The 19,222-nt window shown below is 38.0% G+C and overlaps 2 protein-coding genes and 1 pseudogene across 2 annotated transcripts; all 3 read left to right on the top strand.

Annotated features, from left to right (window-relative positions):
- Window positions 1-122: 122 nt before the first annotated feature.
- Window positions 123-3,926, top strand: LOC121944270 (zinc finger protein 660-like). The gene is made up of 2 exons (XM_042488012.1): window positions 123-411; window positions 1,702-3,926. Exons 1-2 carry the CDS (start codon window positions 240-242, stop codon window positions 2,895-2,897), a joined length of 1,368 nt encoding a protein of 455 aa, XP_042343946.1. The 5' UTR covers window positions 123-239; the 3' UTR covers window positions 2,898-3,926.
- Window positions 3,927-4,789: 863 nt separating this feature from the next.
- LOC121944268 (zinc finger protein 37-like) lies at window positions 4,790-8,988 on the top strand. The gene is made up of 2 exons (XM_042488009.1): window positions 4,790-5,048; window positions 6,464-8,988. The coding sequence occupies exons 1-2, from the start codon at window positions 4,877-4,879 to the stop codon at window positions 8,884-8,886; spliced, it is 2,595 nt and encodes an 864-aa protein (XP_042343943.1). The 5' UTR covers window positions 4,790-4,876; the 3' UTR covers window positions 8,887-8,988.
- Window positions 8,989-11,470: 2,482 nt separating this feature from the next.
- On the top strand, window positions 11,471-13,337 carry LOC121944280 (annotated as a pseudogene).
- Window positions 13,338-19,222: the final 5,885 nt, after the last annotated feature.

Genomic DNA, 19,222 nt, shown 5'->3' with positions numbered 1-19,222 from the left:
GACTAGAAACCTAGAAACTCATGCATTTTATTACCACCTGCACCTTATTTTGAAAACTCCACTGCTCACGCGGGCATCCTTCCGCTAGCTTCGCCATTTCCGTTGTTAGCTCTCCCTGTAAGCTGGACCTGATTTATTATTTTTATACATTTATGATCTGAAACAACACGGGGATGCAAACACCGGCAGATGCAAAATAAATAATCTGTCACTTAAGCGGCAAATTAATTTGTCAAAAAATGTCTTCGATAAAGGATTTAACCAAGTTTGTTAACGAGCGTTTAACTGCCGCTGCTGAAGAAATATTGTTAGTTTTTCAAAGATCTATCGCCGAGTACGAGAAGGAGATCGTCCGTCAGCAGAGACTGCTGGATGTCGCTTCAAAGCCGGAGACAAAGCTTCAGAGGACAGGTGTGTGACATTCATTAAACCTTTTACTATTATCGCACTTACTTCAGGCACCGTACCTGCACCACAAGTGGCCCCCGGAAGGAGGGAGGAGGGGCCGCAAGGGCACCGCAAGACATCAAACATCACAAACATCTTTCTGACTCTGCATTGCTGCCTTCAGTATTATGTTTAATTTTCTCTTAACACTGAACAACATTGTACTACTTTTACTACAAATAGCAAATTTGTACTTGTACACATGTAGATCCTGCTATGAACTCTTGGTGAGCACCTGACGCAGGCGCAGGCCCCCGCCAAAATTTTGTCTTTTTCTTTCTTCTATTATTGCACACATTAAGCTTGAATGATCACTAGCCAGAGAGAAAGTGAGAGGATGGATGTTTTATCCATAATAATGATTTTAATAAATTGTATTTGGACCTTTCATACAAGAAATGCTGCACCAAGTGCTTCACAGGAAAAGACTTAAAGACAATATGAAACCTGCATGGAAAAATAAGATAAGATTTATGCCGTACTCTGTCCCCTCTTTTATGTTTGCCATTGCACATTATCCATTTAATAATACATTTAAAAAAATGTTGGAGTGATACTACCTGTCCCCAGGTTTTTGGTGTGTCAGTTTGATTAAAAACAACTTTATTTAAAATTGACCAAAAGTTAGCACAATGTAAACTGAAGTAATAAAGGTCTTAAACTGTATATTTGTAGTTATAAAAGGGAAACTAAAAAGCTATGTATTTATAGTTATAGTTTAATTGATATGGACATCACAGTGGAATTAGAAATAATAATAATAATAATAATAACAATAATAATAATTAATAACTTTATTTATATAGCACCTTTAAAAACAGAGTTTACAAAGCAGAAGCAAGAAGGGTCTTGCAGAGGCAACATAACTATAAGAGCCAAACGATAATGCCAACCTAAGGCCAGACGAAATTTAAAGTAGCATACAAAAAGTGATGTCTTCCTTGATTTCAAAGGGTTAAATATGTCATCTTAGGATCTGTGAATGTGTGGTGGGCATTTTTCTACTATAATGTGCTTTTGTCAGGTCTGTAAATGTCACTAAGAAAAGCATCACAATTTCCTAAAGTGACAAACATCTTGTTTTGTTTGACAAATAGTTCAAAACCCAAATTAATTCAGGTCATTGTCACATAAGACAATGAAAAGCAGGAAATCCTCACAACTGAGATAAATTGAAAATACTTTGATGATTAATAGATTAGGACATTTGTTGCCAGTTAATTTTCTGCTTTTCAATATTTTTTTTCCCTTCAGAAAACTGTAACCAGGAGAGGAAGTCCAGTGTGGACCAGGAGGACCCAGAGCCTCCGCAGATTAAAGAGGAGCAGGAGGAGCTCTGCGTCAGTCAGGAGGGAGAGCAGCTGGACCTGAAGGAGGAGGCTGATACATTTATGCTGACTCCTACTTGTGATGAGGACCGGAGTGAAGATCAGACTCTGTTGGTGGATCCTGACAAAAATAGGAGTGCAGCAGAGAAAGAGTCTGTAGACAAGATGCCAGTTATCAGCTGTGTGGTATCAGAAGCACACAGTCACCAGCAGCTGCTCTCTCATAACTTTCATGTAGCTGAGAGCCAAAATCAGAGAGGAGGCGAGCATGGAGGCTCAGGATCAACTAGAGATGCAGAGCCAAAGCTAAAGATAAGAAGTCACAGTAACAATATCGGCAGCTCTAATCTGTCACAGATTCCTTGTAAAACTCAAACAGGCAAGAAGTCTTTCAAATGTGACACATGTGGAAAAGATTTTGCCTTTAAGTCACATTTAGTGAGACACCTGAGAGTCCACACAGGTGAGAAGCCATATTCCTGCGAAATATGTGGGAGGCGCTTCTCACGTTGCAGCGTCTTAAACGTCCACATGAGCGTCCACACAGGAGAGAAGCCATATCCTTGCAAAACCTGCGGGAAAATGTTCTGTAGCCAATCATTATTGAGCCATCGTAAGAGAACCCAGCTTCCAGCTAGTGTGAGCAGTATTTGGCGAGGAAATGAAATTTGTAGTGAAAAATCAGACGTGTCAGAACCAAATGTAGACCACAAGCTCCTCTCTCACAACGCTCATGGCACTGAGAGCGAAGATCAGAAAAGAAGCAGCCATGGGAAAGCAAGATTGGCCAAAAATGATCCATATACTAAGAAAACAGAAAGTACAGAGTGCAGTTGTTCTGAGTGCCACAGTGCAACGAAAATTTACAGTGATGACGATGAAAAGCCTTTCAAATGTGACACGTGTGATCAAGCATTCGAGCATAACGAGAGTTTGAAAAGTCACGTGAAAACACACACGGGGAAACTGCCCTACGGATGCAAGTATTGTGAAAGACATTTCCGCCTCAAAGGGAGCCGCGACCGGCACAAGAAATCTCACGAGGCGATGGGGAGATTCACGCAGGCGACCTTCACAACTGAGAGTTCTGCGGAGAGAAGTTCACCCTCAACTCCAGTTTGACAAAGCATCCGAGAGTGCAGACAGTGGAGAGGCCATATCAGCGTCTGTGCTGCAAGAAAACTTTTCGTATCAAATTAGATTGGATGTGTTTTCAAAGGTAAACATCGAGGAAAGATGGAGTAGAATGAGCACCAGCCGAAATAGCATCCTGCTAGCCATCGTACAGGCGTTGGAAATTAAATGGACGACCTCAATGCCGCGGCAGTTTCCAACAGGATATCAGGAAATGTACATCCGGAAAGATGGACAATTATAAAGCAGCAACCAATGATGTAAGAAAACACGAAAACTCCATCTGATGAATAAAAAACTGAATAATTTTAGCTCACTAGATATGTGATGTTGCAATAAAATAATTGAAGTGAGATGCATTGAAGATTGAAAATTCTTATTAGACAAAAAATATTTTGATAAAGTTTTCCTTTTGGGGACATAATTTGTACTTGAAAAAAGTTTATAGCCTACACTTCAATATGTTGTGGCAATACTTGGCATATCGCAAAATATCTAAAATCACAATAATATTATATTGTGATTTAAGGGTTGTGATAATTTTGTATCTTGAGGCCTCTGGTGATTCTCACTCCTAGTTATTACTATTTACATGGTGTAAATATTAATGGTTTAGAGGCTACTTTCACAAAAAAAAGATCCAACATTATTTATTTTCTTTATTTTATATAAAACAACCAGTTTGGAGTGTCATGCATCAAAAACTTGCTGAAGGGATTGTATTGTACATTTATCAGAGGAGGAGAGGGGCTGGGGTGCAGCTTTGTTTTATTTCATTTTTTTTTGTTGAGCCCCCCTGAGTGACTAAGGCAAAATGTGTGATGTGTTTTTTTTGTATTCTTACCAAAGCTATGTAGTATTGGAGCCAATACAAAGAGCAAATAGCATTGGAGTGAGACCTGTCACCGAGAGAAACTGTGTATTTCTTTAGCAAAATGTAAATCTTCCTTAAAAATTGTGTTTTAGAGCTGTCAGAAATTCGACAAAATCGACAGTTCTAGCTATAAATGGTTTCATTTGGGCCTCTCAAACCTGCAAAGTTTTAGGGTTCAGAGGGTACTGAAAATAAATATTGGATGTGTACAAGAGGGATGTGTAATTAATTTATCCGTGTGAACCAGAAATAATTTGTGTGGTTAAATGGTTAAAAGTATTTAAGACAAAGTAAATAAAGAAAATGCAAATGTCAATGTAAGAGAAAGGAAGAGAAATTAACTCTTAAAAAACCTGATTGACATAAGTTTTGTTGTGCTGCATTCAGATGCCTTTCACAAGCATCGAAGTCTATGGAACCTGAAACAAATGGTTTGACTGCTTTTGAAAATGGGGGGAAAAGCAACAATCAATGTGGCAAGAAATGTCCAGAAAACTTAATGTTTATATTTTTTGCACCTTTGAAAGATTTTTGTATTTTTAATTTATTTATTTATTTTTGCGTTTTTATTTTCAGTTAATGTTTTTTTTTTTTTTACTAATTTCTTGCCAATTTTGGAAGGTTGCTCATTGCCTTCTTTACATGTTTTGGAAAGAAATCAAGCCGAATTAACTAAGGTTTCGAATGGTTAATCAAGAAGTAATAGCCTACGTTTTTAAAGTACTTTTATAAACTTCAATACTGTAGTTAGGATGCTGTTTTATTAGCAGATTTTACACTCGAGACTGCACCATTGATTTAAAGGACTACACACCGTGACCCGCCCTTCTCTCACTCTGATTGGCTAATACTCGTTGCCTTTGTTGTTTTGATTGGTTGAATGTTAGCGATGGTCCAATCAGAGAGAGAGTAAAGTAGAGTAGGGCGGGTCATACCGTCGCCTGCCAACGCAAAGTATTAATATACGTTTCCACGACAACAGGTGGCAGTGTGAGCCACCTGTTGCTGTCGTCTGATGCGGAAGTAAACGCACATTCAGAAGTAGTTTTATCAAGTTTTAGCGAGTAAGAAGAATCTCAATTTTACTTCAACGATGTCTTCTGTCCAAAGTATGAGGAGTTTTGTCTGTGACCGACTAACTGCGGCTGCTCAGGAAATACTGGGAGCCTTTGAAAGGAGAGCGCAAGACTACGAGGCAGAAATCACTCGACAACGCAGACTGCTGGATGCCGTTTTTTCACCTGAGATAAAGTTACACCGAACAGGTTGGAAAAAATATTATTACTTGATCCAGTTCATGTAAAGTCATGTCTAAGCCTCACCTTACACCATAAAGCTCCAAACAAACCAGTTTGACAGATGTAACGTTAGGGATCACTTGGATTTTAAAGGAATATTTAACGTTAATGCTGTGATGGGTTATAGTTGGACGTCGTTTAGGAAGTTACAGGTGTCCAAATTGTTTGCATACTGTAAAATGGTTATATTTTACCAAATATTTGCACACGTGATATCACAATATATACGGAAGTTTGCTTAGGGAGGAGGGTATGGAGCCAGATCAAGGCCAAAAAGTTTGTTAATTTTGAAAAAAAAAAAATGAAACTGAATATTCAAGTATCTTGAATTGGAAAAAAAAATCGAAAACATTTTCTAAAATAAAAATAAGTAGGAAATGGTTATTTTCAAGTCAAATATAAATTTGAGTTAATTAAGATATTCTTTTGCCTAAATTATTTAATTTTAATTTTCACTTATATATAATTTTATGCTTGACGTTTTATTTATCTTAGTCAGTGATTGTATGTTTCTTGTTTAATAGCTGAAAGGTCCAATTAAAGCTGTTGAATCATCCAGTATTTCACAAAATTACAAAAATAAAGTAAAAACCAAAAATCTGTGACCCTTAAAATTCACTTTGTGAATTGAACGGCACCATTGCATTGCATATATATATAGGGATTTTGAATTCAGGACTTTTACTTTAAAATGTAGGTGTAGTTCCTACACCACTGATTGCAGGTTATGAATTGTTGAACTCACACAATAAACATTTAACACATGCTAATGAAGACTAAAAATGGAGTGACAGAGAAGCTGTGAATACGGTGGGGCTACAACAATACATGCATTCTTGATAATTCTGCCCACAATTTTCTCCATTAATCAGTAAATTGATCTTTAAAATTTCAGGAAATAGTGACATTTTGTAATTGCTTGTTTTGACAAATTTAGCAAAAAAAAAAAAGAAAAAGGGCTCAAGAGACTCTGATATCTTTACATAGCTAATGCTTTTATTTTTCTTTTAAAAATATTGCAGGGTCTTCAGTTATTTACACCGAAAAAAGGGCAAAAGGAGAGTACATGATAATCGGGTGGGCTTTAGAGCATTAACCCACAGGATCAATCAGATATATGTACGTGGCAATACAAATTAAGAGAATAATCACTCAACCTATCACAATTAATACAATAGCTCACCATTGTTGCAGATTTATTCTTTCGTTAAAGCTAAAAATGATAACTAATATCAGCTAAACTGATGATGGATAGGAACACATCTTGCATTTTCAGTACTTGGTAGATTTTTCACATCACAACTGATAAATATACCAGTAGTCCTATGTATATACACACACATCATTTCATCATTGTCTTATTCCTTTGTCCTTCTCTTCAGGACTCCCACTGACACCTGTTTTTAAGGAGGAGGTGGAGGTCCCACCAGATCCTCCGCCAATTAAAGAGGAATGCGAGGAAATGTGCATCAGTCAGAAACAACAGCAGCTTGCACAGCAGCAGGAGACTGAAGCCTCTCAGTTGACTTCAACTTGTGAGGGAAGTGTCCCTGGTGACCAGTCTCAGGCTTTGGACCCTGACCAAACTGTGAGTGCAGCGGATAACGATCCTCAATTCAGCGATGCACACAATGATATATTACCTGAATTTGATGAGGACAGTTCTGCAGTATCACCATCAAGCACTGACAGCCAACACCTCAGTCACAACTCTCTTGTTAGAGCTGAGAGCCCAGATCATATTACTAATGCAACACCAACTAGGCTTATTGAATCTACACCAAACGAGAAAAGCAATGACGAGGACACATCAGCTACAAGTACTGAGCAAACATCCAATAAGAATAACAACAATAGGAGCACAACATCAGCTACAAGGACAGAGCCACAAGGGAACAATGAGAAACCAACATCAAAAGGAAATAGTGAGCCGACGCCAAATAAGAAAAATAGCAATGGGAATAAAACATCAAATACAAGGGCTGAAACAACACCACATAAGAAATGTAACGATAAAACTCCAACATTGACTAGAGGCACAGAGCTAACACCAAATGAGAAATGTAATGATGGCGACCCAACAACAGAGGGAAATAGTGAGATAACACCAAATACAAAATCTAGTGATGGTAATAAAACATCAACAAAAAGTACTGAGCTAACACTGAATAAGAAAAATAATGGTGCAAACACAACGTCAACTGAAAGTAAAGAACCAACACCAAAAAAGAAATCTAGTGATAAGACCCAAACATCACCTAGAGGCACAGAGCTAACACCAAAAAAGAGATGTGATGATGATGAACCAATATTGACAGGAAACAGGGAGTCAACACCATATAAGGACAGCAAAGATGGGAGGCCAAAGTCACCTGGAAATGTTGAGTCAACACAAAGTAAGAAATATACCAGTGAGAGAACGACATCGGCTAAAAGTACTAATCCAACAACAAGTAGTAAACCCAATGATGGGAAAACAACATCAACTTCAAGTACTAAACCAGCAACAAATAAGAAAGACAGTAGTGGGAAAACAACTTCTACTGGGAGTATTAAGCCAGAACAAAATGAAAATTCTAAGAGTAAGAAGACGACATCAGCTAAAAGTACTGAACTAAATAAGAAGCTCAGCGATGGGAAATTAACATCAGCTACAAGTACAAAGCCAGCACCAAATAAGAAACCTAATGATGGAAACACGTCTACAAAAAGCAAGGACTTAACATCAGGAAAGAGACAAAACAATGGGAGCACAACATCAGCAACAAGTATTGAACCATCACCAAACATGCAATCTGACAGTGAGGAGACAACATCAACTAAAAGCGCTGAATCTACACCAAAAAAGAAACCCAACAATGAGAGAGTAACGTCAACTTCAAGTACGAAACCAACACTAAATAAGAAACGTAAGGAGGGGAGCACAAATTTAAAAGGAAGTACTGACCCAAGTAAGAAACGCAAGGACGATAAGACAACATCAAAAACAAGTTCAGAGCAAACACAGGGCGAGAAAAGTAAAGATGAGAGCACAACAGCAAATGTAAGTACTAACCCACCATCAAAGAAGAAACATGGGAACCCATCAGGCGGTAGCGTCGAGGATAGTGATAACCCTTACAAGTGTGACCAGTGCGGTAAAGTGATGACTAATTTCAAAAACTACAAATTTCATATGAAATCCCACACTGTTGAGAAGACTTTCAAATGCGACACCTGTGGAAAAATGTTCAGGGAGAGTTGGGATTTGAACAAACACGTAATAATTCACTCTGTTGAGAAGCCTTTCAAATGCAAGGTCTGCGGAAACGGATTCAACCGGCGCTACAACCTCGACTTGCACCTTCGGGTTCACACTGGAGAAAAGCCGTTCAAATGCGACACCTGTAATAAAAGTTTCAGCTCGCTCGTGAATATGAGGAAGCACACGAGAATCCATACGGGTGAGAAGCCGTACTCTTGTAGTGAGTGCGGGAAGGAGTTTGCAGATTCATCGTCCTACAAAAATCATCTCCGTGTGCACTCTGGGGAAAAGCCCTTCAAGTGTTCCCAGTGCAAGAGGAAATTTGCCACCAGGACGACTTTGACAAGGCATCTCATTACACACACAGGTGAAAAGCCATACAAGTGTGAAGTGTGTGAAAAAGTCTTTGGCCACAGGACAGAACTGAAAGCACACATGAGGTTACATACTGGGGAGAAGCCTTACGAATGCAGCACTTGTGGAGAACGGTTCTCCACCTGGACAAAGCGCAGCAAGCACAAGAGAGTACACGCAAGTGATGCAGAAAGCTCCTCTAGTTAAAAATCTGAAGCCGTGCATGCTTTCACTGACCCTTTGAAACCAAAGCAAATTGGCTTGATTTCTTTCAAAAACATAGGAAAAGGGCAACAAGCAACTTAACAATAAATGGGCCAGAAAATAGCAAGACATTAGTAAAAAGTTACATGAAAATGTCCTTATGTATAAAAAATAAAAATAAAAAAGACAGAAATAAATAAAAAAACGAAATAAAAAAAGATTTTAAAAAAAGCAATGAAAAAACAAGAAATACAGTACGTGTGTTTGTGTGTGTATATATATATATATACACACATATATATGTGTGTGTATATATATGTATGTGTGTGTGTGTGTGTGTGTGTGTGTGTGTATATATATATATATGTGTGTATATAATATATATAGGTCCTCAGACCTCTGATTATGACTTATTGGTCTAACAAAATATTGAAACCTTTTTTCCACATATACTGTAGTATTCACCAATAACTGTATATTGACTTTATAAAGTTAGTGAGGTTGACCATTATTTTTTTTTTACTTAATGGTGTTGATTGTAAATAAAATCAAAATGCCTTGTTTGTGGTACAGGAACTGAGTTTAGTGCATTAGCCAGCTCTCATCTGACTTTTGTGAGGGTGTGCTTTGTGAGAGAAATGATGAAATACAATCCAGAAAGTTTTTTTTCTTTGAGTAATAGAGGAGTATAAGTAATAGGAGTTTAAGTTCTATTAGGCTCCAAAATTCTGCACAGTTTTAAATGATCACAGAGACAATCATTTTAATGACAATCATGATGTAAACTGTAGATATACGCAGTTTGGAAATGAAAAAGAATGAATGAAATGAATGATTGGGTTGCACTTTTGCACATTGTGTCAGTGTTTGCCTAATCGCAGTCTTATTGCTGGTTTTGAGTCTCATGATGGTGACTGAATACTGTATTATCACCAGGGTAACTTAGGGTCTCAATTTAAGCAGATGATTAAAGCTAGTGTTTAAGTCTTTTTCATTGTATTTATCAAAAGTGAGAATGGTGGGAATCTTGTATGTAAAACAGTTTGCGTACTCTTAGATCTTATGCCTATTTCCAGAGACTGTCTCTTAAGTTGGATTCAGACACATTTCACCAGTATTAAACCTCTGAATACTGACCAAACTGGTTTGATTATTTTTTACATTTTAAGTGAATGCATTTTAAATGTTAAAGTTTAGAGTTTTTTAAATACATTTTTGTCCATAAATCGTGTGCTTTTAATATTGATATTCAAATTTTACATTTTTGGGCAGGTGATGAGCAGATAGCAAGTCACATGTTGGAGGTAGCCTATAAACTAGCCACTGTTGAAGTTGCATCTCTTGTGCAGCGCTTGTTAGATTCGGATTCGGATTGGGCGATTAAACCTGCTGTCTTTGGGTTTTGGGGAGGTTATCTCTGATAAATGGACTGATTAGCAACAAACAGTGTCAGCAGGAAATGAAGCGTTTCTGTCCTGATAAGTGACGAAGTGAACACTTTGTGTCTTAGTTACTGCCAAATAAGTCAAACTGTTATTTAACAGCTGAAAATGAATCCAGTCGAGGATTTGAGAAAGTTAATTAAAGAGCGACTGAATGTTACTGTGGAGGAAGTTTTGGGAGTTTGTGAGCAGACTTCAGTTGACTACGAGGAGAGAGTCGTCCGTCAGCGCAGACTGCTGGATTTCCTCTTGAAGCCTCATGTAAAGCGACTTGTAAAGCCCTTTGACAAAATCCAAATTGCATGGGTAAGATCTGAAGCAGACAGAACGAAATCTGGAGTATCACAACCAAGCAGTGAGCATCAGCACCAGTTTGACACCTGTCATGTAGGAGATAACCAAGATCACAGGACACAAAATGATGTAAAAGCGACACCAACAACAAATGCTGCACCAAAACTGAAGAAGAAACGTAATGCAGAGAATGCATCAATTACAAATATTGAGCCAAAACCAAAGAACTCTGGGAACTTATCACCAACTACAAATGCTGAGCCAAAACTGAAGAAGAACTCAGGGGACTCAACATCAAGTGCAAACTCTGTAAAATCAAAGGAAAAGTCTGGAAACACAACTTTAAATACAAATTCTCCAAAATCAAAAGAGAAGTCTTGTAACACAACATCAGCTACAAATCCTTGTAAACCAAAAGAGAAGTCTAGGAAGACATCTGCAACGACAAAGCCAAAACCGAAGGCGAAACGCAGTGCACAGAAAACATCATTATCTACAGATTCTGAACCAAAACTGAAGAAGAGCCCGGGAAAATGCGACATCAACCACAAGCACTTAGACAAAACCAAATAAGTCAGGAAACAGCACATCAACGACAAATTCTGTAGAACCAAAAGAGAACTCTGGGAACACAACTACTAATTTTGAGCCAAAACCAAAGAAGAAACTTGAGGCAGCAAAAACATCCCCAACTACAAATACTGAGCCAGAACCACAGAGGAAAAAAAAGGATGGAGATGCAAGATCAGCTACAAGTATTGAGCCACCATTAAAAGGTCAACACAGCAATGACCGCACCACATTAGCTACAAATTCTACTCAAAAAACACAAGAAAGACGTGACTCTGGGAACACAACATCAGCTGGTATCACTGATAAACCTTGCCAGTGCAATGACTGCGGTTCAGCCTTTTCTTGCTTGAGAAATTTGAAAGTTCACATGAGGATCCACACCGGTGAAAGGCCTTTCAAGTGCAAGTACTACGAGGGGACGTTCATCCAGAGGTCTAGCCTGAAACGACACACGCAAACTCACACGGGAGAGAAGCCCTTCAAATGCACCACATGCGGGAGAGACTTTGCCCAGGTGTCCGCAGTAACCAAACACATGAGAACTCACACAGGAGAGAAGCAGTACATTTGTGAAACTTGCAGGAAAAAAATCACCTTCGCTGAGAACTTGAAGAAGCACATGACGATTGAGGGGTGAGAAGCCTTACACCTGCAGCGACTGCAGCAAGGACTTTGCAGACTCCTCGTCATATAAAAATCACAGTCGAGTACATACAGGGGAGAAGCCTTATAAATGCCCTCTGTGCACTAAAAGGTTCACACTCAGCACGACTTTAACGAAGCACATTAGAACCCACACGGGTGAAAAGCCGTATAAGTGTGACACTTGTGGGAAAGGTTTTTCTCAAAGATCTGACAACACACATCAGGATCCATACAGGAGAGAGGCCATACAAATGTAGCTTCTGTGGAAAAGGGTTCATAAGCAGCACGAAACTGAAAAAGCACTTGAGTGTTGATAAAGATGCCTCACCGAGCAGCAGGTCCTTAACGATTTTATAAAAAGTTTTCTTCCCATGGCCTTGTTTTTAAGCAAAACCACAGGCCCTGAACCACACATATGTGATACATTAACATTAGCAGTTAACTGGAAAGTAAAGACATCGTGGCCTTTGTGTAAATGTATGCACAACCTCTGAGAAAGATCTGTTGCTGGACCCAGAATCAGCTACTGGGTTGGACATGGATGAATTACTGAATGGGTCTATTGGGAACAGGCCCAGAGTGTCAGAGGCCCCCTGGCCTTTACCTGCAAAATGTCGCTCAAATTAACATGTACTGAGCAGGAAGTGACACAGAGAAACCACAAAGACATGCAAGGGAACTGCAAAGAGACACAAATTAACTACAACATAGGAAAAACAACCACAAAGAGACACAAAACAACACCAAGATGTATAGTGTTAAGATTACAGAGAGATGCACAACAAAAAAGAGGTAAAATTATTGTCTTTTAATCCATCCATGGTCATGGGTACACATTACAAAAATCTCTCAACAGGTAACAATAAGTGCCTCAGTTGCTGTTACAGAAAAACTTAAGAGGAGAATCTGTGGTCCCATTCTGCCATCATGTGGTCTTTTATATACTTGCACCATTATATTTCAGTATTTTCGAGTAGGCAATGTTAGTGGATGTGCGTTAATGTGCAAATTGTACATGTTTGAGCTGTCTATTTTGCCTTGTAATGCTGCTGTCAGTATTACCTTTGGTATATAACATGGATACATTTCTTGTAAAGGCTGATATTTTTTGTTTCAATGTTGGTTTGTCATTATGATGCTTTCATGCAGCTGACTTATTTGTTTCTACTTCACTTCCACTGTCATATGTGACTCTTTAATGCAGTCCCTCATGTAGCCATTGTTAAATAATCTCACTTTTTAAAAAGACTGCTCATCTATCTTATGTTGTTACGGTGAAAGCAGCACTGAATTGATTATAACTTCTTTGTTTTCTAGTTGGCATTTATGTACTTGCACCATCAAAGTTTTATATTTTTACAGGCTACATGATTTTGTTTTACTATTCTGTACTTTTACTTTTGGCTTCTCCTATGATAATAAAAAAATGTCAGCCTTCTGGCAGCGTGGTGACTTAGTGGTTAGTACTGTTGCCTCACAGTAAAAAGGCCCCTGATTAGAGTCCCGGGCGTCCCAGGTTGTTTTCTGTGTGGAGGTTACATGTTGTCCATGTGTCTGCCTGAGTTTACTTCAGAGTTTCCTTTTCTTCACCATCAAACATGTATGTTAGGTCAATACTCCTGTGGGTGCTCCTGACCAGGGTGCTGGCAGAAAATCTGGATTTGGTCCCTGAGCGCCCCGTAGAGGATGAGTTAAATGCAGAGGACAAATTTTGCTGTACAAATGTATATGTGACAATAACGAAATTAATTTGTCTTCTGATACCATTTTCATTTTCACACACCACACCATTTTCACATTTGAATATGAAAATTTCACTAGCTTTTTTTATAGCAAATTTTAATGTTCTCAGGCTCTGTTCTTGAAATAACCCTCTTGTGTACGTCAGTGTTGGGAAGATTATTTTTAAAATGTAACAGATTACTATTTATCCTGTTAAAAACATGTTAAGTAATGCAATTTTTTTAACTGTTTCATCAGAGTAGTATAACTTAATATATTTAATCATTCATTTTTTAAAAATATTTTAAACATGAAAAATAAAGCCGAAAAGTCCTGAAATCAGAATTGCAATCAGCTTTTTTGGCCAAGTATGCTAACATAAACAAGGAATTTGACTTCTGTTAGCTTTGCTCTCAATGTACAGGAATTAAACATGTAAAAAAATAAAATAATAAAAACAAAAAAATATAGTTTTAAATGTATGTATGTGCAAGCCCTAATTAAACAATTTTAGCTAATATATACAAGTCTTTGTGTGTAATAGTGCAGTTACAAGTAGAGGTATTTAAAAACAGTGCAAAGGGCCATACGGTTAAAAAAAAGCAGGTTAAAAAGAGCACAAATGTGCATTAATGATTATTCTGACACTCTGTGTCTGTGCGGAAATATGCCAAAAGGAGACGATGCAAAGCAACAAAATGAATGTTACATTCTACATATAAGCCTTGAGGGGGCTTATTAATGCCCCTTAACCAAATACGGTATGTTTTTGCTGTGATTTGTAGATTTGTACCCGCTTTGTCTTTGTATGCACACACATTGCTGCTTTATCTATCTCTTCATCTCTACTTCTCCTCTCAGTTTATGTACACGCACAACCACTTCACTCATTGCAAAATATTGTTTTAATACAGAGCTGGCTGTCAGATATCGAAAAGAAGTATGTATGCATGTACGTAGTAGTAATTTCATGGGATATACAAAGTGATAAAAAGATTAAAAGAGAAGAAATTCGCAGACACTGTCTCTATCTCTCTGTCAGACCACCCACCTACATCTATGTACCGTATATTTATCAGTCTGTGTAGTGGTTAATCAGTGCAGAGCTGCAGTGGCTCCAGTGTCATTTTGGACCATTAGCAGCTCACAGGTGGGTTCATAAATCATCCAGATTGTGTTTGTACAGCTGGTTGCAACCCTCCACTCTCCTGACCCCAACATCCGCCACTGTATCAGTTTCAAAAAGGCAAATATTTGTAATCATCTTGGATGACTTGTTTTACTTTGCTTCATTATGTGATAGATGGAATAAGTGTGAGTAGGCCTTTGGGGGGCAACTGAAAAACCGTAACAACAGTCCCAAACTACTGTACATTAAATAGGCCCCCCTCTATGTTTTGTAGACTGCTTCATTATCATAACTACCATGCATTTATCTACAGAAGTAAGATTATCTCAGTTACTGTTTTCTTCCTCTATCTAGAACACAGTGATGTTCCAGCATCTCAAAGGACTCTCCCCACCCACGAATGGATACTAAACAGGCCTACAGGGCACAGGCTCAGGGGCCCAAAGTGTCTGGGAGGCCACCAAACCTTTACCTACAAAATATCATTCAGATGAATACATACTGACTGGGAGGAGACTCAAATGGTCAGAGACAAAAAAAGGACCAAAAGGAGATGCTAAAGAACTGCAATGAGCCACATTTGCAAAAACAGGCAAAAAACACCCCAAGAAGACACAAAATGATCAAAAATTACCTCAAAGAGAAGAATGACCTCAATAAGATACAAAATTACCTCAAACTGACCCAAACAACTACAAAAAAACACAACCACAGGAGGAGACACAAAATGACTATAAAAAGACACAAAATGACTAAAAAAGACACAATATTACTATAAAAAAAACAAACAATATTTTATGTTGTCTTGCTACATACCACAGTGGGAGCAATAGTCTCTTTCCTCAGGCTGTCAAGACTTGTGAAAACATGACTGATAAATAAAAGTTTACATAATTTATAAATCAATAGTTTTTTTTATTGCTAACTGTCAGTAAGTTTATGTAGGCCTATATCTTTTATTTTTACTGCTTCACACACTTTATTTAAATTCTATAACTTCTGTCTCAGCCTCCAATACACTTCATGTTTTTGTCTTGATGATTTTATTTATAATTGTTTCTTGTATCCTGGTTTATGAAAGAGAAATTACAAAATACACTTCTGATGGTTAACATTCAGCTTTTATTAAATGTACACATCACCATTAGCTCATGCCCAGGTGGAGCACGAGCTGATGGCACATGACAACCTCGAGTCACTGTAACGTAAATCTAACGCACCCTTTCACCTTTCCATGGCAGGCCGTCTGAGCTGCACCTGTACGCACCGAAACATCGCTGCTGCTGCACGTTTGCAAACTTTGCTGCGCAAACAAGTCGTAGTAAGTGGCATTTCATTAGCAGGCTAACCCATTAACACTCAGATCCTTCGGATTATGTAAGGATTTATGCCGAAATAACGTGTTTGCACCATGTCTCCTGCTTTGTTTGTTAGCTTTGTAGGCGTCCTTAGCTGCATAGGTGCACCTCGTGGCTTGGACTACAGCCTTTCCATCCTGTTGAGCTGCCAAAGATCGACTTCTTCACTTCTCAAAGGTAAGAATTTGCTTCTTGTGATTTAATATGCAAATTGTGAGTCTGTCTCGGCTCAGCTGTTGTGGCATGACATTATTGTTAAGCTATGAGTCTGTTGATGCTGTTGGCTGTTATACGCTCTGATTTGCTTGTGTTCGGTTTCTCGGCATCTGCTGGCTGCTATTTTCTGCTTTTCTGCTGCATTGTCTTTTCGCTAAATTAATCTTGTGGCTAAATTTGTTTTAACTTTGGTTGTTTGGCATTTGTTTGACGCTTTTGTGCTGTAGTCATTTGCATAGTGGTGAATCCTCAGAGAAGGTTGTGCTCTGTAGGATAAGCTGTGTGCTGTTTGATGAATGCTTGACTTTGGCATGGTTTTTTGGCTTGCTTCGTTCCATTTTGTTGATTTTTGGAGGTTATTTACTGTCTGTTGCATCAGACCATTGTCTCTATAGTCTTTATGGTCTCTAATTTTGGATGTATGACTGCGAATTTAATTTTTCTTGCAGACAATCAATTCATATTTCTCAGTAATATCATCTTAAAAGGAGACTGAAAATCACATTTAGCCCATCACACTGTGAGTGGTTAGTCAATTCAGCATACTGCACATATTCAGCTAAACATTATGAAAATATTACAACTCGAAACAGTGGGCTTATGTGCAGTTTGCTTGGTGGGTCGCAGTCCAAAAGTAGGTCGCAAGTCCATTCTGAATGGACCATAAGTGATTTGTGAACGTGTTAAGTTTGTTAAAAACACACATTATTTTGAGGTGCAGTGAATTTCTACCCCAGTGCTTTTATTTTGTTGTTCTAAGCTAACATTTTGTTTACATATTGTGAAATAAAATTAAATATGTGGTAATTTAAAATGTGTGGACCTTGAATTAATGACCAGGCAGAAATCTGGACCCTGTGACTGGACCAGTTGGGAACCACTGATCTGAGGTGCTTATCCTCTGCTCAGTGGTTTATGTATTCAGCAACACTCATCTACATATTCATATACTGATGGTCATCTGCTCCTTGCCATGCTACAGAGCTATAAATTAGACAACATTGTCTGCTACATGTTTTTCATGTAAGTTTAAAAGCACGTTCTAATTATTTGTTGCATCCACAATGTATCTTGGCCTGCTGCTGCATGTTGACTTTGAAATGTTTTGCCCTACTTTGCCGCTGCTGCACTGCTCGTCTGCAGACTGATGTACTGCTGCTCAGATAGCATTTTATCAGCTTGCAGTCTCTGTGTCTGTTTTCATTGGGGAGAGATTATCTCTGATGTTAGGTTTTTGCTTGTGGGGAGAAATGAGGTCAGAGCTGGCATCTCCACACAAATTCTGTATCAACGTAATAAATTCATTTTGAGTTGGCTTGCTGAACGAAAACATAGTGAAAGCATGTCACTCAATGGTTTCTGAAGTCATGTTGAAAAGTATGTTTGGGTTTCCAGTCTGCAGTCATGTTGGCAGAAGTGGAGCCATATTTGCAGATAAAAGTGACAACAACAGCTGACAGTGCTGTGAAATCAGGTGTTGGAATCATAATGTGATTTGAAAAAAGAAGAAATATACACTATATAATTTACAAGAGAAGTTAAAACTCTGGGTGAGTGGGGTTTTAGAGACAGCATCTGGCTGTGATTAGTGGTTTTGCGTCTTTGCTTTTGGTCTGTGGTGGTAGTGTTGTTCACATTACTTGAAAAATAGGTAAATTTAGTTTCATATCTTTTTTTCCTGTTATAATTTTTTTTAAAAAAAACAACTTTTCTCAGATTTTTTTTTGAGGATGTGACAGAGCATGCACGAACAAATGAAAACGTATATATGGTTTTGGAGTAATCTAACTTTTTTTTTCTGATAACAAGTGTAGAAAAAAACTTTTATAGAAGTCTTACCTCTATTGATTTGTAGTAAAGCTATTAGATTTATAGTTTTGTTGTAAGTTATCATAATGACATTAATGTCAATTCCACAATGTAGCGGTAATAGTATAATGGCACCATTGGCGTTTAGACTGGTTCTATATATATATATGTATATATATATCAGCCTCAGTTTCACTTTGCAATATTATCAATGGAATCTCAATATATAGGGCAGATTTAGTGCATCAAGGATTATGAAACCAAAACAAGAAGAGGTTGCAGCTTTTGTTTCCCCCCACGCTATCAGTAGCTTTCCCCAGTTACCAGCAGCATCAGTGTATCACAAGAGCAGCATCACAAGAGCATGTAAATTCTTTGCAGTTATTATTCGCAGTAGCTGAAATGACAGACGATGGAGCAAATGTAACTGTAAGTAACCGTAGAAAACAAAATGCAGTGTGTCTTGTGTTGCTAGGCCCCGAAGGTTGTCTGGTCGTTTTTGTCATAATACCTTAGAGACCACTTTGAAATGCTACTCCTACTAACCCGTATAATTCAAGTCTCTGATACACAGGTTCCCCAGTACTGGCAGATTTGAAAGGCTGAGATTATAATCTCCTGCAGAGCACTCACAATTTCAAGTAGGGCTGGATGATATGAGGAAACTCAAATATCATGATGTTTCTGACCAAGTACCTCGATATAGATTAGGTCTGACCCGATTGTTTTGAACCTTTAAATGTTGTCATGTAATCATTGTGCAAATCAGTACCCAAATGTTGTGTTTGTTCATATGCACTGCACAAAAATCACAAAATAGCCCATAGTTTAATATATATCCTTTATTTAGCCAGGTAAAAGACTCACTGAGATTTAAAATCTATTTTCCAGTGGTAGTCCAACATTATTATTCATCTACATTGTTTAACATTAACACACACAGACACACAGACACACACACACACACACACACAGACACACACACACACACACACACACACACACACACACACACACACACCACCCCTGTGTTTTTATTCCCGCTTGGACTTTATTCAATTTTAATAATTTTAAGAATGATAATAATTTTTAATAATTTCACTCTATTTGTTTATTTATTTATTTTTATTTTTTGTCTACTTTAAATAATT

Source organism: Plectropomus leopardus, chromosome 6 (genome assembly GCF_008729295.1).
Source record: "Plectropomus leopardus isolate mb chromosome 6, YSFRI_Pleo_2.0, whole genome shotgun sequence".
NCBI classification, from domain to species: Eukaryota; Metazoa; Chordata; class Actinopteri; order Perciformes; family Serranidae; genus Plectropomus; species Plectropomus leopardus.
This window is presented reverse-complemented; position numbering and strand designations above follow the sequence as displayed.